The sequence below is a fragment of the Oryzias latipes genome, chromosome 11 (genome assembly GCF_002234675.1).
Source record: "Oryzias latipes chromosome 11, ASM223467v1".
NCBI lineage: Eukaryota > Metazoa > Chordata > Actinopteri > Beloniformes > Adrianichthyidae > Oryzias > Oryzias latipes.
In genome coordinates, this window is record NC_019869.2 from 24,307,591 (window position 1) to 24,331,450 (window position 23,860).

Genomic DNA, 23,860 nt, shown 5'->3' on the forward strand with positions numbered 1-23,860 from the left:
GTGCTACTCTTCCAGTTCTGAAGCAGAGTCTTCTGTCCATTTTCTCGTGTTTAAACTATTGAATTTTAGGAATTTGATTTGTTCAAACTTTTTAAAACAGTATGCATTTTTTCTGAATATTTTTCTATTTTTAAAATGTTTAGATCTTTCTTTTCTTAAGACTTTCAGGTCTAACTCCATCTTTAAACAACTTTAACCATTTTGTCTAGATGTCTACCCTTTACCTGTCCTCAGATCAGGATCCACTTCACTCCAGTTACTGAGCAGAAAAAACCCAAATGACCTTCATGGGATCACTGACATGGTGGTCAATACTGATTTTTTGTAGGGGAGTTTAAATGTATTTTAATGAAACTTTTAACCCCTTTGACAAAAAACCTGATGACCCTCATGCTGATGCATGAGAAAAAGTGCGACTTTCTACCTCTGAAGGGACATTTGTTTGCAGTAAAATAATCCAAACCATAAAAAATCTCGGAAAATGTAGCACAGAACTTTGAATAAAACTTATATTTAAGTAGCTTAGTTTAGTCAGCAGACTGGCTTTGTTTAGGACCTGAACTCTGGTTTGGATCAAACAAGTCTGTCTGGTCCACTTGGAAACCCTGATGTGGTTCAGTCTATTGATCAGATCAGGATCCATCAGTAAACTAATGAGAGTGAGGGGTATGGTAAATGATGTGTACGATCACAGCGCTTTCCTGTCTTGTTTTTACAACCAAAGTGCTTTACAGTCACAGTCCCATCCCACCACCAAACACACAGATTGGGGCTCTGCTGCATAACACTGGCGCCATCAGGAGCAATCGGGGTTCAGAGTTTTGCCCAAGGACACGTTGATACATGGGAGGACAAGGTGGGAACCGAACATGCGGTGCTCCGATCAGAGGTCGACCGCTCTCTGCACCACAGCTGCCTAGTTAATGTCTTGTTGGTAAACGGGGAGCAGTGATCAAAAAGGTGTTTGTTGGTCAGCAGATCAACAGTTTTTGCCTTCTTTTCTTCTTTGTGGTTTTGGTCATTATCACCGCCAAACAGGAAGCTGTTGTTTCTGCATTACTGTGGTTCATATGAGGTCAAAAACAATGTACTTCCTGTTTTTTAACAGTGCTTTTAATGTTTTTTATGAGTACTTCTATTTGGTTTTGCAGCAGCAACAAGCTGCTCTGTTTCTCTGTGGGTTTAGTTTGTTCAGTACTTTTACGGCTTTTACAGTAGTCTTTTATTCTGTAAGGTGTCCTTAGGAGTCCTAAAAGACACTGGCGAACAAACAGCTTATTATTTTTATTACAGGTGCTCACACGTTTATTAGATAATCGCTTAGGAGTTTGTCGGCGCTCAGAAAACAAAGATGCACAGAACAAGGTGGCGTCATGCTTTCATCTCACACTGCCAGCAGCGCTTTGCAGAAAATCACACAATAATGGTGGTAATGATGATGGCCATCAGCACCCGTAACCAGGGGCAAGTGCTGCTATTATTAGAAGCAACACGTTTTATTTTGGAGGAGAGAATTTAGTGCTTGTTGGCAGCATCACGCCTCGTCTTTCTTCTCACTTTACTGATCTGTTGCTTCTTTCGGCTGACTCCAATCTCAGCCGTTCATCATGCTGGCCTCTCCATTTCTTCTGTGTGTTTGTGGTGGAACAGGTGTCTCGGGCCTCGCTGGTTGACAACGGTGGGACCCACACACAGATTTTGGGGGATGCTGTAAAATTGTTCATTTCGCTGACACACACAAGTGTGCAAGAAAATCCTCTGCTAACTTCTCCAATGTTTGCTTTTGACTGCAGCAGCCAAGAAATCTTTATTTTGGCATCCTGTCTCTGCAAGGTGCTAAACTTCTAAACTTCTATTTTAGACTGAACGCTCAGCAGTTCCTGCCTCAGATCAGAAGAAAATACATTGGCAGAAGCCTCCTGTGAGTCACAGACAAATGCTAAAATAATTGTACACAGTTAAACAAACTTGGTTATTTTTGTTCTCGACTAATCAGTCTTATTTTTAATGAGCCACAATAATCTTGGAAGCCTTTCTGTGTCTTCAGGACTTTTACTGAGAACTTTTGTTGCAGACATGGGACTGACTAGGGTTCCAGCTTCAGACCTTCTTTGTTTAAGATGCTATGGCTTCTGCTCACCACTAGATGTCAATGTTTTTTGATTGAATGAAGCCTCAAAGTGTTAAAGGTCTTATATCAGCCTTTTCTTAAGCCCTTCAGAGTCAACTATATCCATATGCATGATAATATAGTACTTTTGTCACATTAAAGAACAATTTTAATGAAATATTCGTTATTTTCACAGCTAACTTTCCTACCCTGAATTAAGACGACTTGATCTCTGTGTCACTACCTTTGTTGTCTATCCTTTGTTGGCAATAACAGCAGTCAAATGTTTTCTGTAAGTCTTCACAAGGTTTTCACAAACTGTTGCTGGTATTTTGGCCCATTCGTCCGTACAGATCTCCTCTAGAGCAGTGATGTTTTGGGGCTGTCGCTGGGCAACACAGACCTTCAACTCCCTTCAAAGATTTTCTATGGGCTTGAGATCTGGAGTCTGGCTAGGTCATTCCAGGACCTTGAAATGGTTCTTGCGAAGACACTCCTTTGTTACCTGGTCAGTGTGTTTAGGTTCGTTGTCAAGCCGGAAGACCCAGCTACGTTTCATCTTCAATGCCCTTGCTAATGGAGGGAAGTTTGTTCATTCTTTTTGCACCGATCAGTCGTCCTGGTCCCTTTCCTGAAAAACAGGCCAAAAGCATGATGTTTCCACCCCCATGCTTCACAGTAGGTCTGGTGTTCTTTGGATGCAACTCAGCATTTTTCTGCTCCAAACACGACCAGTAGAGTTCTTACCAGAAACTTTCTAGAGTTGTTTCATCTGATCACAGGACATTCTCCCAATCCTCTTCTGGATCCTCCAAATGCTCTCTAGCAAACTTTAGACGGTCCTGCACATGTACTGGCTTTAGCAGGGGGACACGTCTGGCCCTGCAGGGTTTGAGTCCCTGGTGGCGTAGTGTGTTACTGATGGTAGCCTTTGTTACTTTGGTCTTTGGTCCCATGTCTCTGCAGGTCCTTCTCTAAGTCCCCTGTGTGGTTTTAGGATTTTTTTCTCACCGTTCCTGTGATCATTTTGACCAATGGCGTGAGATCTTGTGGGGAGCCCCAGATGGAGGGAGATTATCAGTGGTCTTGTATGTTTTCCATTTCCTAATAATTGCTCCCACAGTCGATTTCTTCACACCAGGCTGCTTACCTGTTGCAGATTCATTCTTCCCTGCCTGGTGCAGGTCAACAGTTTGGTTCCTGGTGCCTCTTTGTTCTTGGTCATAGTGGAGTTTGGAGTGTGACTGTTTGAGGTTGTGGACAGGTGTTTTTTCTATAGATAACCAGTTCAAACAGGTGTCATTAATACAGGTAACCAGTGCAGGACAGGCAGGAAGTGACAGGTCTGTGAGCCAGAAATCTTGCTAATTTGTTATTGACCAAATACTTATTTTCCACCATAAATTATCAATAAATTATTATAGACAATGTGATTTTTTTCCATTCTCACTTTGTCTCTCATAGTTGAGGTTTACCTATCATGAAAATTACAGGTCTCTCTCATCTTTTTAAGTGGGAGTACTTGCACATTTGGTGGCTGACTGAATACTTTTTTCCCCTATTGTATTTGATCAGTGGTCACATAAGCCATTTTCACCAGTCTTGACTTCCTGAAGTTCTTTAATGTGGTTGAAAAATGACCCCCCCAAATCCAACCTTACTCTTGTTCCTATGACTGAGTGGACCCGATTCTGCGGGTCAGACCTTCAACACTAGAGCTGCTGCTGATCCCAGTGGAGCCCAGAGTTCAGTCTGTGCTGCTTTTGTGTGTTCCCTGCCTCACATCTCCTTTATGAAATTCCTTAAATTTGTTAATTCAGAAGTCCGTGTATCCCTTAGTGGAGTTGGCTAACTCGGTGCCCTCACTGGCTCCTTTTAGAGCCCTGAGAAAACACTTACACTGCTTGAAATGGGTTGTTTGAAAAGGAGTCAGAATTACTGTGGAGGAAAAATCCCCTTTCGTTGCCTTTCTTTGTCGTATTTCGGTTTTGTTGATTTTGTATTCATTTCAGGTTGTGATGGTCACACTTTTTTTATTTCGTATTTAAAATGCATTAAATCAGGGAAGGCGATGTGCCTGAGTCGGCTGCATTGTTATGAGAGGAAGTGTGCTTCAGTTTTCTCTCTAATCATTTTGCATTCAGTTAATAACATGATACACCTAAGTGGTTTATGATTATGGCTTTTGTCGCGAGGCTGTGATCTTAGTCCTCATCAGTTCTTCAGCCACTCCTACTCCTCATTATACGGAACCGAGAAACCAGCTTCAGTCAGAGCACGACTGATGCTTTTGTTTCTAACAAAATTCTTTGTTTGCTGGGTCCTCCAAGTGCTTCCATCTGTTCTCCACAGACATGGGATCAAGGCAGCTCTGTGGCATAACACCTTTCCAAAGAACAAGAAGAAACTTGCAGAGATTATTGTTCTCTTCCCAAACTTCCTCTGACATACATTTTTGTTTTCATCTGTCGATTATCAAAGAGCAAAAAGAATGTAGACTCTGTCTAATGGTCTTCCTATTCCCAGCACAAGCACAAGAGATGGACATTCTGGGTCTCCTCTTCTGACCAACTTTTTAAAATGTGTTTGTAGTAAATCTGTAAGGCTTGGTTGTTCAAAATGTGGAATTCAGTGGGTCAGCCATGGTGCAGAGGTAGAGTGGTCAACCTCTGATTGGAAGACCACAGGTTCAGTTCCCACCTTTCTCGCCTTTGTGTTGTAGTGTCCTTGGGCAAGACACTAAACCCCACAGTACAAGGCAATGGAGCCACCTTTAATGTGTGTGTGTGAATGGCACTCTGACTGTAAAGCATTTTGAGCCTCAAAGCAATGTAGAGAATGACCCATGATTGTAAAATTGCAGGTTCGATTCCCGCCTTGCACGCCCATGTGTCGAAGTGTCCTTGGGCAAGACACTGAACCCCACCTTGCCTCTGGTGGGAGGTTGGCGCCAGTGTTCAGCAGCAGAGCCGCCACCAGTGTGTGAACGTGTGTGAATGTGTGTGTGCGTGGGTGAATGGGTCTGTGACTGTAAAGCACTTTGGGCATTTAAAGAAGGTAGAAAGTGCTATATAAGTATACGCCATTTACCATTTAGAAAAGAACTATAAAAGTTTGTGCCATTTACCATTATTGCTATTTTACCACCATTTACATTAATGCAACAGACAAAAAGCGGTTCTTTTTTTTGGTCTACAAAAAGATGCTGCCTGTTGAGATCCAATTTGAGGACCACTCAAAGACTTTGTGGTCTGACTGGTTCAGGTCCTGACCTGGAACCAGTGGAAAAAAACGTTTTGGAGCCTCACAGTTCTTTCTAATGCTTTGTGGACATTCGCTATGATTCTCGTCTATAGACATTTAGACCCCTTGAAAACATGCAGGCACTGCAGCAGCATCCATGGACCTTCTGTTCATCAGCCTGTTTTCAGAGTCTGGAGCTATGAAATGAAGCATCCCTCTGGTGATTTCCGTGACATAATTTAATAGAATGTATTAATGTTATTCATGGTTCTGTCACTTCCTTTGATCTGGTTGGAAAGATGGGAGGGAAACTCTATAATAGTTTGACTTTGTGCTGTCAGATCTTTTCAAGAGCAGATCCATGAAACCTCTGAGCTTTTTATGTGGAAATCTGGGTGTAACAGCGGCAGCAGGTTGGAGTTTTGCTTAATTTCATGAAGGTTTATTTTACTTTGCTAAGTGGGGGATGGTGTTCAGCTGAACATAAGTAGAGCCCATTGTGAACTTTCAAATGAAAAATGATTTAAAATGAGACCTTTAAGTTCTTTATATATCCTGGCAGGAGCTATAATGTGCATTTAATAAAGGATTTAAAAAATATAATTAAGAATGCAAATGCAATTGCAAAGCATTTTAAAAGTTCAATTTATAAATATTTAATACTAAGGACAAACGTTTTGATGATAACCAATAATACCTTCATCTTTGTTACTTGATAATAATCTGCAATTGGACTGAAAAAGTATTAATAACCAAATTTCTAGAACTGGATTATTGCTGCTATATAAAAGAAAGGTTGACAAGCCAATCAATCCACCAACCAATCAAAGCAATGAATCAAAGAATATTAAATCAAGAAATCCTTATTAAAACCAAATGTGATGGGTTTTCTTTCTCTGGTGTAAGAAAAGGAAAACTCTTTGAATCCAGACTAGGATTCTTGAGCAGATATTCTTGATTCAGAAAAATCCAGCCTTCCTTTAGTCTGCTTAGTCTTTACATTTGATTTTACTGAGTGGACTAAACTACAATCAATTGACACATATCCTATTGGGGTACATCATCGTGTCTTCATTTATTTCCCGTCTGTGTTCCCTCTGCAGTTGGAACACATCAGGGTTCACTTGCATTAAGCAAGAAACTCTTGCTTTGAACATTCATCAGCATTCGACTGGAAGCTAAGTGGCCATGATTCAGAGGTAGAGTGGTCGACCTCTGATTGATTCCTGCTTTACCCACCGATCTGTCAAAGTGTCCTTGGGCAAGACACATTGCTCCTGGTGGTTATAGGTTGGTGCCAGTGTTTGGCAGCAGAGCCGCCATCCGTGTGTTTATGTGTGTGTTTATGGGTGGATGGGACTGGGACTGTAAAGTGCTTTGAACTCTAAAACAAGGTAGAAAAGCGCTACAGACAGAATGATCATTTTCATTCTTTTATCTTTATTTATTCCTACTTTGTTCTGATAAAACCTTTGGAGGTCTTTGGAACCTATCATAGAGTAAATGGAGATACATCCTGCTGGTGACTAACCAATCATAGGCTCTAGTGAGGGAATCTGTGATGGGATTCTGTTAAATCTGTGTTCTGCAAAAGCAGCAAACAGTTTGTCCTGCAGCACAAAGTCAAACCTAACAAGAAGAGTGATTAAACTTGTGCTTTCAGCAGCTGGGATGATTGTTAAATCTTGGTCAGTACGTCTCATCTTCACAGCTCAGATGCAGTTTGGATGATGCACATATTGTTACCAACTTCGTATTCTTGGCAGCTTCTACAGCAGCCGTATTGTTTTTTTTTTTTTTTTATTGAAGACCAGTCATTTGTTTTTCCAGAAAGACCTGCAAGTGTTAAGTTACACATGAAGATTAAAGCTGTGAGACTTTTCTTAATAGTGACATTTAACGCAAGGCTGCTCTGCTGATGACTTTCTAATAACTTTTAGAGCCATTTACTTCCATTTATCTACTGTTTAGATAATTGACAGCCCCCAGCCGTCATTATTTTTCTATATTCAATTTGGATGAAGTCTAAACGTTTTAGCAGTTGTGTAAACACCAACTTGAATGATAGCTCATTACTTATTTACTGCATTACACTGCCCCCCTGCCCTCAACAGATCAGGTGTTGGTGAAGTTTTCATTTTTCTTCTCAGCTGCAGCGATTGAGCTGAAGACGTTCAGGGGAAACTTTGCTATGGAAGAAAAGCTTCTACTCTTTTGTTCTGAAGCAGTTTAATGAAAACATACTCAGATTTGAATGGCTTAAGGGTGTAATTTGGATGAGAGGATGCGAGTAATGCAGATTAAAATAAATGTTTGCTGGAGTTGAGCCGCTGATTTAACAATAGAAAACTCTCAGATGGGGAATAGAAGCCTTTCAGGGTCACAGACCAGAGAGAAAATGCAGAGCGTGAGACAATGTGAAGACAGAAACTGTTCAACTAATGAGTGGGAATGACAAGGTGAAAAATGGAGATGGAACGGTAGACTGTGCAGGTTTGGAGGATGCAGAGACGGAGTGATGGAGAATGATGAAGGGAGCAACTTCTTGTTTTAGGAAAGTGATGGATGGCAGAAGGGTTAGACGTTAAGGAGGATTTCATTTAGAGTCCAGGTTCCTGAATTGCTCTGGCTAATTTAACTTGACCTTGCTGGGGCTGTTAGTTATTTCAGATATATTTTCCATTCATCATAGTGAGTAAACCGCAGTGAGCTCTCAGTCTGGTGTTTGATAAAGATCCTGCTTGTTTGTGAGGAAGTCCAAAGCTGTAACCAGAAAAGATTCAGTGTTTGGCAAATTTGGGAACTAAGGTTTCGAGGGCCGACCTCCTGCAAGTTTTCCAGAAACTGCTTTTCCTGTTGTTGATTACCTGGATCAGGTGTGTTTAGCCAATAAGGAGCTCCAATGGCAGGATGGTTGGAAAACATGTAGGACACTGCCCGACAAGTCCTGGATTTGGGCACCCCTGGTCCAGAGGATCTGCTGTAGTTCAAACCAACATCAGAACGGAGAAGAAAGGGGATTGAAATGACTCACCAAAACTGGGAAATAGAAGATTAGCAAAACCTTGTCTGGTCTGATGAGTCTCCATTTCTGCTGACACATTCTGATGGTAGGGTCAGAATTTGGGGTCAACAACCAGAAAGCATCCATTCTGCCTTCAGTGGTTCAGGATGGTGGTGGTGGTGTAATGGTGTGGAGGATATTTTCTTGGCACACTGGACCCCTTAGTACCAGTTGAGCATGGTTCCAACACCACAGTCTACCTGAGTTTTGTTGCTGACCATGTCCATCCCTTTCTGACCACAGTGTTCCATCTTCTGATAGCTACTTCCAGCAGGATAAGGCTCCATGTCATAAAGCTGGAATCATCTCAGACTTGAACATGACAATGAGTTCACTGGACTCAAACGGCCTCCACAGTCACCAGATCTCAACCCAATAGATCACTTTTGGATGTGGTGGAACGGGAGATTGACATCATGGATGTACAGCAGACAAATCTGCAGAAACTGTGTTATGCTGTCATGGCAATAACGACCAAACTCTCTGAGGAATGTTTCCAGAACCTTTTTTGAATCTACTGTATGCCAACCCGGCACTAGCAAGGTGGTGCTAATAAACTGTCTGGTGAGTGTAGATTTACACATGTTCCATGTAGGTGTGTGAGTGGAATGTTTCTGTGCTCCAGCCTGAGTTAGAGGTCTCACTGTCCTTTCAGCATCTCAGCATCTTCCATGTTTTAGCGGCTGGAAGATTGCTTCCATAGAAGCGGTCTTTGGATGTCTGGCATTGGTAGAGGCAGATCCTTCCGACTCTGAGGAGTCTCAAAAGATGATTTACAGCAACTTCTGATTTCCCCTCAGGAATAAATATAGTATTTTTTTAACTGGACTGAAAAGAACGGCAAAAAACCCTTGGAGATCTGATTTATGAAATGTTATTTGTTTTGTCTTTTTTTTTTACTTCAAATTCATAGAAGTTTATTCCCATTCAGCCTGTTGAAACACAGATTCTGATGCTTATTTCTTTACAACATATCCTTTAATGAATTCATGTTTAGACACAACTGAATTAAATCTTCGTTGTTAAAATTTTAAATTCATAATTAATGAGTCTCTTCTGTTTTGAAGTTCACCTACACAGAAGCACTCATCTTTTGTTTTTTTGTTGGAATTGTTGGGGTTTTAGTATTGGCGAATCTGAGTGGGAAAGCTGGTGTGGAGCAGTTTTTTTTTTCTTGAAAGAAGGAAGTTCTTTTATGATGTCAGTCCTCATGAATTCCAGAAGTCCATGCAGTGACTCAATCTGCAGCTTGTTCTGCAGAGTCAAATAAGTAGACGTAGTGAAGGGAAGTTTCTGCTTGTGCACTTGTGTGGCACGAACATCGTATTACTTTGGTGTTCTTGCTTCAAACTGATAACTCCAACCGAAACCCCTGCTTGTCCTGCAGTTTTCCTTTGGAAATTTCATCCAGAGCCGATTTCATATTATTTTAGATGTTGGTTCACACAGCACCTCTTGTTGAAATAGGGTCGAAAGGTTTTCCTCAAACAGATCCCTGAAGGGCGAGGTCGTAGAGACAACATTTACCATCAGAACATTTCAGATGATTGTTGGTGTTTGCTGTATTAGTTCACTGAGGTGTGCTGCCAAATCCAGTCAAAGCGTTCATGTTGTGTTCTGCTTGGTTGACAAGAACATGCATCACTGACCAACCGTGAAGCCAGACCACATGTTGACCAATGACGAGTTGGGGTTCCTCCATTTTTATATGTGGAATCGGAGAGGGGGGGGGGGGGGGGGGTATTACTCTGTGGGGATGCTTCAGTCTGGAGCTGGAACACTTGTCAAGGTGGAAGGAATCATGAAGAAAGAAGGTTATGTGAAGATTTTGAAGAAAACCTCAAGCAATCTGCAGCCAATCACGGTCTGGCTTGTCACTTTGTCTTCCACATGACAACAACCCACAACAGGTAAGAACGACCTTTAGAAGACCACAGTGAAGACCAGAGTGACAGTTGGTGACTGACCTGCACAAAGCCCTGACCTGCATCTCACTGAAGTTTTGTGGGGTGAACTGAAGACTAAGGCTATTCAGTCTGGAGAAGTTTGAGAGGTTTGCCAAAGACGAATGGGGAAGGATTCCTCAGGAGATGTCAGAGACTTGTTGAATACTACAACAAACAACTGCAGGTGGTTATCTAGAGAAAAGGATACACAATTAGCATCAAGAGGGCTAGCAATTAAAGCTATTAAAGTTTTTTATTTTTGTGAAACATTTCTGTTACAGTGGAAAGTAAAATGATGGAAGCATCCATAATCAAGCTAAGATGTTAAACATTTGTTGCTCTGTTTTACAGCTCTTGGGAGAAAATGTCATAGTGGGGCTAATAATTTCATCTTCAAGTGTAAATGATTATAGGATATCAAACCAAGCAGTGTCTATCTATCTTTCACTCCTTCTTTAAGCGTAACTTTAGTCTGTTTCCAACGGTTTTACAGCAGTACTGCGAAGTCGCTCTCAGCTGCTTCTTAACAGTTGAGCTTCTGATTGTCAGTAAAGTGGATTCAAACATCCAGTAATGAGGCAGGAAAATGACATGAATGTGGACCGTGGCAGCAGCCAGCAGCTCCAGCCGCCGCTCAGTGATGACTCGGACTTTTCTAACCGTCGTTAGCAGCTCTGGATTTGTGCTCGCCAAACAACACTCCCCCCCCCCAACCCCTGCCAGGTTCGCCGTTGCAGAGCAGCTTTGTTTGGTTTTCCGCTCTCTGGAGACCGAGGTGAGTGCTTTATAGCGCTGTGCACCGTTCCAGTGTCGTACCGCCCCAGAGTGCAAATATTTGACCATAACAAAGACGCCATGTGCAGTTTTTTAGTTGTGGCTTTGTTTCCCTGCAGACATGACAGCATTTCCATGCCAGGAACCATGAATCCTTTTTGTTTATCAACGCTACGTTTTAGCAGGTTTCTTCAAACAATATTTTTCTGTTTCTATTTCTAGTTTGTACTTTCAGCATTAGATCATGTTTTGGGCTTGTTTAACGTCTAAATGAAGCTGGATCTAGAATCCAAAAGTGATCAGGATTTGATCAGACCCAGCCTGGTCTCTAATCAAAAGCATTATAAAGGGGAGCTGGGGGGGTTCAGCTGTCAGACTTGTTTAGGTTTGAGTGGTGTGAAGGTGAAACTCACAGAAATGACGGAGGTGGGGGTCAGAAAGTCCCATGTGGACGGTTCAGTCTCTTAGAATTGCTGGAGTGTCTTCATGAAGTCTTTAAACTGGAGCGGAGCGGCTCAGCTGCAGTTGAGGGAAATCCTTGCAGAGCCCAGTTCTGGTTCTGAAACAGCAAAATGAAGCTGGTTCTGAAGATTCCTGCTATAACTGCTCAAGAAAGAGACAATCCCTGAACAGAGAAACAGTTCACATAAAATAAAACGTGAAACTTTTTTTATTTTTACTTTTTGAACAGTGACTTATACAAAATCTCTAAAATTTTCCATCATTAAAGAAGCAGTAATTATGAGTGAAAGTGATCTGTGGTTAGAAAGATGCTGTTTTCCTTTGTGTCTTTGTGAGAATAAATGTTTCTGCTGGTGTTTACATCTGCAGGACAGATTATCAGACAGGATTTATTACAGCAGCTGGTTATCGTAGTCAGCGTCTGGGAGGGGAAGATAGCCGTAATTATTTTCCGCTCAGAAGGGATTCGTAAAGATTTGATTTTTAAACACTGAGCTTCCTTCCTGTCTGCTGCTCAGTGGAGCTCCCACAGCTCCAGACTTCCCTCCTGAAGCTCAAGCTGCCTGGACTGAAACCTGGATCAGGAAAGATCCTTCTGTTCTTCTTTAACGGGTTTTCAGTTTGGGGCTTTTTTCCTTTGGTCACACTATGACATCACAGAACCAGGCCAGGTCCATTTAACTGGCTGTCAGACTTGCTGTCTTTAAACTGAAATACAGAGGTGTAGCTGACCCCACCCCTTACAAGCAGCCACCACAGGCTGACCACCTTAATGAGGGGGGAGGTTTAATACGTTAACTAAAGACTGAAGCTTAAACCTTTAATGTTTAAGCTTCAAGCTAGTGATTTATTTGGAGTTTTTGAAAACTAGTACTACTTTGATATTTGATCATTGATTAATTATAGTTGAAATAATTTAAATCTTTTGGATTTATCCAAACTCAGCTTTTGTTAAGTTAAGTTTGGATAAATCTTGAATTAACTTAACTTTTAATAAGTTTGATGTGTTTTTGATGAGTTAAGTTTGTTTAACATCTACTACCTTTGAAGAACTTCTGAAAGAGATCATGGAGGATGCATTGCTGCTTAGAAAAAGGTGTTTTTTTTTGGGTGATGGAGGAACAGTAAAGTGCTGTTGAGAGTTGACTCTGACTTTGCTGACAGTGGCAGCATGTCTGACACCCCTGAAGAGGTTCAGTGGGTTCTGAAAGTGGATGGAATAATAAAATAATTTCTTCAGGTCTTTCCTAGAGGAGGTTTTTTGAGTCCAAATAATTAAAACTGTGTATTTAGTATGAAGTTCACACCGGTCTCTGAAACACACTTTCGAGCAACCACTTCCAATGACAAGTCTATGTAAATGCACATATATGTGCGTTTCAGGTTTCCACATTCTCAAGATGCTAAAACTCTCTTGTTACGTACGTTTTTAAGTCAGTGTTCAAGCTCTACGTGCAAAATGTGGGACAATTGAACTCGCGTCAAAAGTTAAACCATGAACTCTACGACACCAAGTTTTTCATCGGAATAGAGCTGTGAAAAGAAAATACCAGGAGCGAGATTCACCACATTTGCATCTCCTCCACATTTCACACCAAGCCTCTTTCAACTGCGTGAATGTCCACTAGTATATGACCAGTGTGAACACTATATGCTTAAAGCGTGTACTAAAACTGCCCATTTCATGCCAACACTGGAAAAAATCTTAACATGAGTTCAAAAATCTAAAATCTATGATGTTTTTCTCTGGCTACGAGTGAATAGGTCTGCTAATGAAATGAGTAAGATTAGCCTTAGTAACATTTCTTAAAAGAAATTGTGATGTCCTGTCCTTTTAAGAGAAAATAACATTGTGAATTTAGAACACTGGTATTAAAAAAATAGCTCCAGTAGTTACAAATATTAAGTACTAAAATAAGCATATATTGCTCAAAAAAGTTTTATGTACTTGAAGTTGGTCTATTTATACCCCCCCATGTACATTTATAGGCACTAGCCTGAAGACAACAGTCCAATTATTCTAATTTCTAGACCATAATTCTCTTAAAGAATTACACATTTGTCTTAAACATTATATGTAAATTATGGGTCAAAGACCTCTCCTCATTCAGAAATGACACCTCTAATTGAAAATATAATGTAAGGTAAAAAATGTAAATATATTTTTTTATTAGAGATATTAAAAATGAGATGTTTTCCAGATGAAATGACTTAAAAGATAAAGGTTCAATTATAATTTCTGAGCTTAATTTCATTTTTTTACTCTTAAATCCAACTGTTGCTTGGCACAGCAGAATTTGCTTTTTGTAGTTACGAGTTCATAAACTTATGATTTACATGTTTTTTAATCTGAAAACCCAAACAGATGAAATATCTGCTGAAAAAATGCCACCTTTATTCTGCAGATCTTCATTTTTGTATGATTTGGTGAAAGCTGACGCCAGTGTTCGGGCTGCAGAGACAGCAGGTTCATCTGGAAGCTGCTTCAGACAATGCGACAGATGTGATGGACTGCACATGAACAGACTGACACACCGAGAACTCGAATCACATCCCAAAGAGCCCAAAAGACTCTGCAGGCACAGATCTATGAAAGTACATGTAGTATTTAAAGTAGTACTCCTCATTAGTCATAAATCCCTGCAGAGTTCCCTCTCATTGGTCAGACTTTATGAAACATATCTTCCTCCTGCTGCTGAAGGTGAGGATGCTAAAACTGAGAAAAAAGCGAGCCAGCAGATTGCTGCTGAGGCAAAACACAACTTCAAACACGGGCTGGGAGAAACGGTGGTGGTGGTGGGGGGGTCTGTTATTTGAGTACACAGAAGTCACACGGCTGCAGCCCAGAATGAAAGCCATGTTTGGAATGAGTAATCCTGTTGGAGAGTGAGCGTACGCTGGGGGCAGCGCTGTTTGGTTTGGTCTGCTGCTGTGTGGAGATGAGCCATTGTTGTTCCTCCAAAAAAACAACAACTGTTGCTTCAACAGAACCTGCAGTTTTCTGCTGCTGGGGATTGCTATGGCAACCGATGCGTCTTCTCAGGTAAAACCTTAAAACGGCTTTATATATCACCTGCTTGTATCAGCTAGGTGAGGAGGGGGTCCTCAAAGCTCCCCCGGCACCATACTGACCCCTACTCTTCTGCTAGTCTGACAAAGACAAAAGTGAGGCAAATGAATGTCCTGTCCACAAAACACACTCCGTTGTTCAGGTAGCAGTCTCCCCTGAGCTGGAGAATCAGCTGCTGCTCCTGGTCAAATCTGGGGAGGGGGTCGTGGTTTCAAAAGCTCTCCGATAATTATCAAATTAATTCAATTCAATTATAAAGCTCACAGCTGAGGTTGTCTCTCAAAGCACTACACAAAAGACAAAAAACACTAGATGGACACAAATATGATCAATTCAAGTCATTTAAGTTTTCCCTGATTAGTAGAATCCAATTGAGCCCAGTTTATCTAAAGGAGAACAAATCACCTCCATATATGTTTGTCTATGACCAACATATATCATGGAAGGGTTCTGTGTGTGATTCACCCACCGAGATCCCAGTGGAGAGGAAGATGGAAGATTAGATACCCCACTCTGTGAAGGTGACCTTCTGTGTGTCCAGCCGAGGTCTGAGAGGGAAAAATACTGAACAGAAATACTGAACCATCTGCAGGAGGCCACGCCCACTCCCCTCTGTCTCCTCTGTCCGTTCAGGCCTTTGGCTTCTCTTTCATCAGCTTTTCTTCCTTTCTTCGTCAGAACATTACATTTCCTTTTTTTCCCGTTTCCTTGATTGGATCCATACTTCGGACCGTGGCTTTTCTGAAGTTTGCGGTGTTCTAAAGCACTCATTTTCATTTGTTAACGTTTTCATCACTTTCATTTGGATAAAATTTAGATATTAACTCTTCTGACCTCCTTATAAATAATAAATGCCCACTTTTCTGTGGAAAAGATGATAAATGGGTGTAGGGCAGCAAAAATGATCAGACCAATGTGTTAAATGGAGATTTCATCACATTTATATCTTTTTGAACCTCTTATTCATTTAGCAACCTGAAAAGTTGTATCCTCCATTTTCACAGTGGATTTTTTTATCATTGATTATCTGTGACCCTCATGGAGGGATAGGCCTGGCTGTGGATCTTCTGCTGGACTGCATCTTTAGTCTCTCCTGGTCCAAACTGCGTTTCATCTGCTCCAAAAGTGAGGAGAAAATCATCCAAGCGTGTTCTTGGCTGGTTTTCCTCGCAGCAGACGGGATCTCCAACCATCCGTTGAAAGACAATACCACTCATGTGAGGCGTTGTTATGAGGATCCTTCTAAAAGGGGCAGATGGCTTCAGGGCATGACTGATGCTGTTATTTTTAGACTTTCTGCTGCTTACTTCAACCTTTTAGAGCACATCTTCAGACAGTAAACGGTGACCCCACATGCTCACTGAGCTGTTGCATGCTGCTGTTTATTTTTAAATGTAGCAGCTGAAACTGTGGTAAATCAACGCCACTTCTTTCTGCTTCACACCTCCTCTGTCAGTAGAAATACGCAGCTAAGGCAGTCAGCAGACTTAACGCCCTCTTTGTTTTGGAGTATTTCTGTCCAAAAGCCAGAAAGTGTGACGTGTCATGAACACGACTGATAGGATTTTTCAGCTTTTTTCGTGCTTCACATCCTCGTGAGCTGAAACTCGCCGTGACACGTGACATAATCTGGAACACGCCAGTAAATCTCCACGCCGCCTTTACCCTCACCTGGGCTGAGGCCTCCAGGGGGACAGCATAGGGGAGGAGAGGATTGCTTAATCTCTGAGTTGTAGTGTAATCACAGGTGCACCCCCCCCACACACTCGGTTGCTGTGGCAACGCCTGCCGCAGGGCTTTGCCTCTGCAGACTCCAGCAGCAGCGTCTGCAAAGAACAGGGCGCACATGGAAACCAAACCAGATCCTCTTGTTATGTAAGTCGCTGCACGAGCTGCACCTGCTCATGAGCACACAGGCAGATGTTGTATAGAGTTTTACCTTTGACTTTGTGGGAGGCTTGTGCCTTAAGAGCAGGCGACTCACCTGTTGGTGCCCGTTGATCGAAAGGTGAGTTAAAGCAGGATGCGTCTGCGCCAAACTCCCAGTCCTTCCAGCTAATCGACATCTTTCAAAGCGTTCAAATAAAAATTTATTAATTAAAATCATTTCAAAAAGTTGTCCCAATTAAAGCACCACCTAAACTGTCCCAGGTGTGGACAAAACAATTCGAACAAGGCAAACTCCACCTCTTGCATGGTACCATGGTAACTGAGTGCACATCTGTGGACAGTGTTTGCAGTCATGCAGTCGTTACAACTGCCACTGGGGTTCATTATATGACATGAAAAAATGTCAGCAAAGGTTTCGCCGTGGACGACGCCATCCTGAAGTCCAGTGAACCTCCAACAGTCTGTCCCTACACACTTAAAATGGGTTTTTGCATTTCCGCCTTTTTGTGTTGACCTCACAGGCCTTTTAAGGTTCAAAAATGTTAAGACAGGTTAAACCATGCTCACGTCCTCCATGTCATCAGGTCGTGGGCAAAGGCTAAACTTGGGACGCTAAAGAAGAATGGACCTTTTACTTTGAGACTTTCAGACGTGAGGAAAACTGTAACATTTACACTTGTGACTTCCATACTGCCACACTGCGTGTATCTAACAGGACAAACATGTACGAGCATGTTGACCAGCGTCAGATTTCTTAGTTCGCAGGTTACTATTCTCTAACTTTTCAGGAAAACTAATTTTACAAGTTTGCAGGTTTAATTTAGATCGTTAAAGTGAAAGCTTCAGAACCAGAAGTGCTCATTAATTTCACTGCTTACTGCTGTTGAAGAACAAACATTGAGCTGTTAATGTTTTCCTACATCTAGAGAGGCAGGAGGACGCGATGCATGTTTTCCCCGTGTGTTTGCTCATCTGATTGCAGTGGAGAAAAACCAACTCTGCAAACAAAGAATCACTTTTTGTCGTAGTCCTGTGGTCTCTCCGGTGATGGTTTCACATTTGTGTTCAGAATCTAATGTTGGCGTGTGGCATCCTGAATGAATCAATGAATATTTTCATGCGTGTTGGTAACCGGAGCATGTTGGATCACTGCGGATCCACATTTGCTCAGGTTTACTGTCCAAAAAGTGGAGGTTGAGACTTCAGCAAGTGTCTCTGGTGAAGTCCATCAGCTCATTACTGATCTAATTTTGTTTACTTTTAATGTGAAAGAATTTATTTCCAATTTTAGAACCAATGTAGCTTACTTATGATTTGCACATCTCCTAGCAACAAGACTTTGAACAATCTAAATATATCGCCTTGCCAAAGGGTCACTATAGGCTGCCAGCCAAGAAAAAAAACGCCTGACCAAAATAGGCGTGCACGTGTCTGTGCATGTATCTGAAGACATGGATCCATTATTGACCTTATGCTCTGAGCAGCAACTCTGGATTAAAACAAAAGTGCAACCATAGGGGGCTTTGCAGTTGGGTTTGGGGTCATATTCACAGGAATCTATCTGTGGCTCTCAGATTTGTAGGAGTTCTGACATGAGAGCAAAGAGCAGCTCGCTCCTATATTCATCACGTTTGCATTCACATTGCAGACTGTGCAGAGCTCATGTCCATGCAGGTGTACCCAATGACAAAGCGGTGCCTGGAGGGGCTTTGGTTTCTCTGAATTACAGGCTACCAGAAAGCCTCTGGAGGAGAGTTGTTCAGCTCTGCCTGAAGGTCCAAATTTGAAAGAAACTGGTTCATCTTCCACCTCAGCTTTGAGCTCAAAGCCTTCTACAAAAACAGAAACACGCCGAGTGGGATGGAATGGATACACTGACAGCTGAGGTGTGTCCACATGGAGGTCAAAGCCCCGCCTCCTGGAAGGCTCTCTCCTCAGCACCACAACACTTTCCACCCAGCAGAGTCAGTCTGGAGTGGATCTGGTTCTGACTTTCCCAGCACTTCGCCTCATTCTGATTTCTGGTTTCTGTGTTCAGATGTGCTGTTGAACGGAAAACCATGTGACTGTGACGTTGTCGCTGAATGCATCGTGGGCGACGCTGTGACCCTGGAGGTCAAACTGACCAACCTGAGCAAGAACTCGGTGGGCCCGCTGGCGCTGATGGTGGTGCCGTTTCAGGACTACCAGAACGGAGTGCAGAACTACGACATGGATGAAGCCGTCACCTTCATCGGCTCCAACATCTTCTGCATCAGCACGGTCAGTTAGCGCCTCGGGATCAAGTCCGACAATAGCCATGCAGCTTACTGTTCATTAAAGGGCCTAAACTATGCTACTATTAAGCCTTTCAGAGGAAACTGTATCCATACGATCATTTATTACCTTTGGCACACTACAAATAACTAATGAAATATTATTTTCCTGAGCTCTTTTGCTATCTGGAGGTAAGACCACTCGATCTCTGAGGCTCCGCCTTTCGCTCCTTGTGAGTGTCGCCCATTTCATGATGTCATCCTAGAGCCGGCCTCAGCAGTGTGTCTGCGTTTTTCCCACAAAAGCAAACAACATCTGGCCTTTTCTAAAGACTGATGTGCAGATTGTGCATAGAAAAGGAAAGCGTTTTCTTCAATCACCGCTAGCTCCGCAGAGAAAGTGGGTGTGTGTGTTAGCCTGGGGGCGGAGCTGGCAGCACAGACTCCTCCTGGAAGGGGCTGGTCCTCAATTATCTATGTATGAATGTGACGAGCCTCTCGTTTTTGTGGATTAGGAGGGGCTGGTGCTCGGCGCGCAGGTTTTTAGAGGAATGCTCAGAGGTGCATGAACTGATCAAAATACCTCTTTGGTGTTTCTTTTTGTGAGGAATAAACATTATGATACACTTAAAAGCATAAAAAAATGATTTAGCATGAAATAGACCCTTTAAAACACTGGGATCTATGGGCTTCAGGGGGTGAATGTGTTTTCCTATGGACATTTGAGAAAGATTTCCTGTTTCTATCAGACTTCATTCTAAATACAGCAAGAATTCCCACTTTGAAGGCCGTCAGGAAGGTTTAACCACAAGCAGAACAATTGCAGGCATTTTAAAGAAAAGACACATGGACAGGTTTTGTTTACAGAATAAAACAAAAAAGAATTGTTCAAAATATTTTTTATAATGACACACCATCCATTTATTTTCTTTTTTTTAACACTACGCATCCCTTTGGGGGTCGCGGGGTTGCCAGAGCCTTTCCCGGCTGCTGTTGGGCGAAAGGACACAAAATCCCTCCCACACACACTCACAGACACTTTAGAATGAACCAATCAGCCTATGAAGCATGTTTTTGGACTGGGGGAGGAAACTTCCAGAGTTTCCGGAGAAAATTCATGCATGCACGGGGAGAACATGCAAACTCCACATAGAAAGATCGCAGCAGAGCCTTCTAGCTGTGAGGCCAAAGCGCTAACCACTGTGCCACTGTGCAGCCGTCATGACACACAAAACATTTTGTTTGTGTGAATACTGCCAGTGCAGCCAGATTTGCAACCAGAATCTTTGAAATATTAGTGCAGCTTTTCGATTATCAGAAAAAAAAACCCTGTACAATAAGTTATATAAAGAATGATAAGAACAACTCTTGATTTAATAATTAGGTTACAAATAATAAAATTTAGATAATAAATCATATATGTTTTAAAGTGCTTCATGAAACAATACAGTTGTTCTAATGTTTTCATAAAGACGTGCTGCTGACAGCTCTGCTGTCTGTTTTCTGTCTCCAGGTTAAAGCCAAAGACAGTTCTGTGTGTGAAGGAGCTCTGATGTTTCTTTACACCGGAGACTTCTACCTGAACATCCGCTTCCAAGACGACAGCGCCCGGCGAGGGCTGCCTTTGGCGTGGTTTACCCTGCCCAGCGTGCACATCAGAGCCTTGGATGCTCCACTGCAGGCGGGGGCCTAGGGCCTCCAGGCCACATGGTCACGAGTTGTAATGACAGACTGCTCTGTGGGTCCACAAAGACCTGCAAAGAGACATGAATGTAAGAAGTTTCTGCAGCTAAGGTTGTTAAGGTAAAGCAAAGCCAACTTCAAGCTAGTAAACAATCAACACGCCGCATTTTCAATGCTGAAAGTGAATGATGGTTAAGCTAACATGCTAGCTTGTGTTAGCTGAACCTTCTCTGTATGTTTGAGCACTGCAACCCCCCCATGTGATCTGTCACAGTGGAACCTGCGCTCAAAACTTTACCTGTTACCTTCAAGTTCAAAGGTTAACTTTTCACCAATCTATTGCTAGCTTGTTGTTGGACACTAAACTCAACAATTCAATGCTGGACAAAAGTATGGTCACTTTTAAGTTGACTTTCCCACAAAGATGTTGTGTGACGTGATGCTCTGTCTGCGATGATCACAGTTTATACATGAACAATAAAAGCTAAACAGCAAAATATTAACGTGTGTGTGTGTGTGTGGGATTAAAACACTGAACACCACGGAACTGGAGGAGAACGGTGGATCACCGAGGGCGGGGGGGCAGCATCCTGTGCCAGGTCCATAGGAATCAGGAGCCCTGAGGAAGGGGGTGGGACCAAGCAGGTGAGTGAGTAAACTTGATTAACATAAAGCAATTTGTAGATTTCAACCATAAAGTTTTTTTTACAGGAATTAAGTTGATAAAATTTGGGAGACGAAATTTGATTTTTCATATTATTTGTATTTCACATCTATGTCTTACACATTAAGGTAGCTCCCGTGTGTGACCCTGGTAATCTGTTATCCCCACTAACAGACTGAAGCAGATACTGATGACAGATGAATCCACCAGCTTTGTTTGGATGGAACTTTTTGAAAGAGTCTGAACTTTTTCCATGTTTACTGCAGCACAACTGTTCGGATCTGTGCGCTGACTGAGGAACGGCCTCCTTTGTAAAACTCTCCTGAAGTATCTGGACATAAAGAGTTATTTAAAATCTCTGCTGCTTTTGAATCCTAAAACTACATTTTACGTTTTGTCAAATGCAACATGCACAAGAGATTGGCAAGGAGGTGGTTGTTTGCAAATATTATTTATTTCCAGAGAACGAGCTCCGTTGGAATTCACTTAAAGCAAACTCTTCCAGAGAAAAGCGTCCATAAACTGCTGTTTGTATCCTGATAAACTTAAAGCTAAAACGTGGAAATCTGTTTAGTGAAAATGTTGAAGAAAGGTGGAAGAAAGACATCAAATCTGTGCCCTTCAACAGGACAGCCCAAACAAAGTGACTGATCTGCTGTTGTGGGTTTCTTGTGTGCTATGACTTCAGCATTGAGTCATGGCCAAAACTATTAGCACCCTTGCGATTCTGTCGAAAAACAGTTTACTGTGGAAGTTAAAGCCCCGTCAGTTTTCACACATTTGGTTTTGCCAAATTTGTTCTCTATATTTAACCCCTCCCCTGGGGGGGGGGGGGGGGGGGGGGGGGGGGGGGGGGGGGGTGAACTGCAGACACAGTTGTGTCAGGAACCATCAAACCCCTCAATGTGGAATATCATTGGGTATTTAGCAAGACCCAACTACCAGAACCTCCCAATCAGGGCAGACACTCTGGTACAGAGCTGCAACAAAACACAAAGTCACACAATCAGAAAAAGATCAAATAGACATCATGAACTTTTAATTTAGTTGAACCTTCGGATAAACAAACAGCTCCTGTTACATCTCTTTACTGGAATTTTGGTCCCGTGTTTTTCTTCCAGGTCATTCAGATTTGAAGGCGTTGCTTCTCAACTGTTGTTTTTAGATATGTCCCCAGATGCTCTATAGAAAATCACTGACATGTTTCTCAGTTCTGAAACTTCGCTCCAGCAGCTGAAGAATGGCAGAGATCTAGGCTGATCATGAGAAACATCTCTGATAGAGCTCTTCATGGAGCCAAAAAGGATTTTCAAAATCTGTTCAGCTTTTCAGATAATAAGATTGTTTCTCATTGTTAAACAGTCTTTTTAATTCTGGACATGGCTTCGCTGTGTCTCTTTAGCACCACGGACAGCGCTCTGTAGAAAAGCCTGTAAAAGGGAAACACTTTGGTGCCACGTGTGAATAATTGAGAAACCCAGAAGGCAAAGAAGAGGACAGATGTCTTTCTCATGGATCAAAATGATCATCAAATCTGGACTCCGTCAGAACTCTCCAGAGCTTTGTGTTTTGCCGTTCCTGAAGAGCTTTTGGAAGGGAGTTTGGGTCGTTCTCCTGCTGGAGGATCTCTGGTAGAGATGCAGTTTTCTGACCCTGCTCTTTCACTGTGATTTTTATTTTTTGTTCTAGCTCATTTTTCACGCAGGTTACCACAGAGCTGTGGCCTCTAAACTTCTTGAAGGAACAGGAAGACTTGTTGCTCAGAGAAATTTCATGTTTTTCCTGATGTCATAAGGTTGAGTCGTGAATTCTGGATGTAAAGTCTTTTTTCTTAAAAGTTTTTCATCTCAGTTAAGTGGCTTCATCTTCAGACTTAGATGAGTGACTCACTTTCTAAATAATGTCACCTGGATTAATGAGAATCTTCAACTGTTTGTTCTCCCTCTACACCTCTGTCTTTTCTCCATGCTCAGTATGAGACAACATGAAGCTTGAGTCAATTTTACCTTGGTAGCAGGTGTGATAACTTTAATGGACGCTGGTTGCACCAAATACAAATTACAGGAGGATCACATGCCTGAAAATCCACTCAGTCTTACAGTACAGACAAGTCTGGATGTGAATTTTTTTTTAAGTTTTAGATTTATCCAAAACTTCAACCAGTGAGACTCAGAGAGAAATTTCTGCTACTGAACAGTGAAGTTTTCCAGATTCTTGGATTTCTTCCTGATCATCAAGTGGAAATGAAACATATGTCCAAACAAACAAGTAAACTAGAATGAATGTCAAATCCATTCACATGTTAGTTTCCTAAAGTTTACCACTGTTGTTTTTCTACATCTAAAGAATCCAAAGGGAACATTCTTAGAACATTCTAGACACTGGATGGTCACATGACTTTATTCAAAGTGCTTCCAATCATTGGACTGAAATGATGGACTGATAAGTTTAATGACATCACATGTGTGTGTGTCTGCTGTGATGCACTTGGTCGTTTTTATGTTATAGTAAAATAAACCCACCATTTCTCAATCCAAATGGTATTTTCCAAGATAGATTGCAATCAAATTATTTCCTTTTTAAAGGTATAGATCGTTTTGATTTGATTCGATCAACAACTTGCTTTAGACAGATCAATCTGGTTGGATCGTAGGAATAGAACGCGATTAATCAAATAAGTCGACTAAATGTTACTGAGG

At 41.9% G+C, this 23,860-nt stretch overlaps 1 protein-coding gene across 2 annotated transcripts in view; it reads left to right on the forward strand.

The window, feature by feature from the left end:
- The window catches only part of trappc9 (trafficking protein particle complex 9), a 169,238-nt gene extending 148,238 nt beyond the window's left edge, over positions 1–21,000 (forward strand). For both annotated transcript variants that reach the window (XM_023960197.1, XM_023960198.1), the window contains 2 exons: positions 18,598–18,821; positions 20,328–21,000. In XM_023960197.1, the coding sequence (XP_023815965.1) occupies positions 18,598–18,821; positions 20,328–20,507 (404 nt within the window). In that variant the 3' untranslated portion in view covers positions 20,508–21,000. The remainder of the gene's footprint in view (positions 1–18,597; positions 18,822–20,327) is intronic.
- Positions 21,001–23,860: the final 2,860 nt, after the last annotated feature.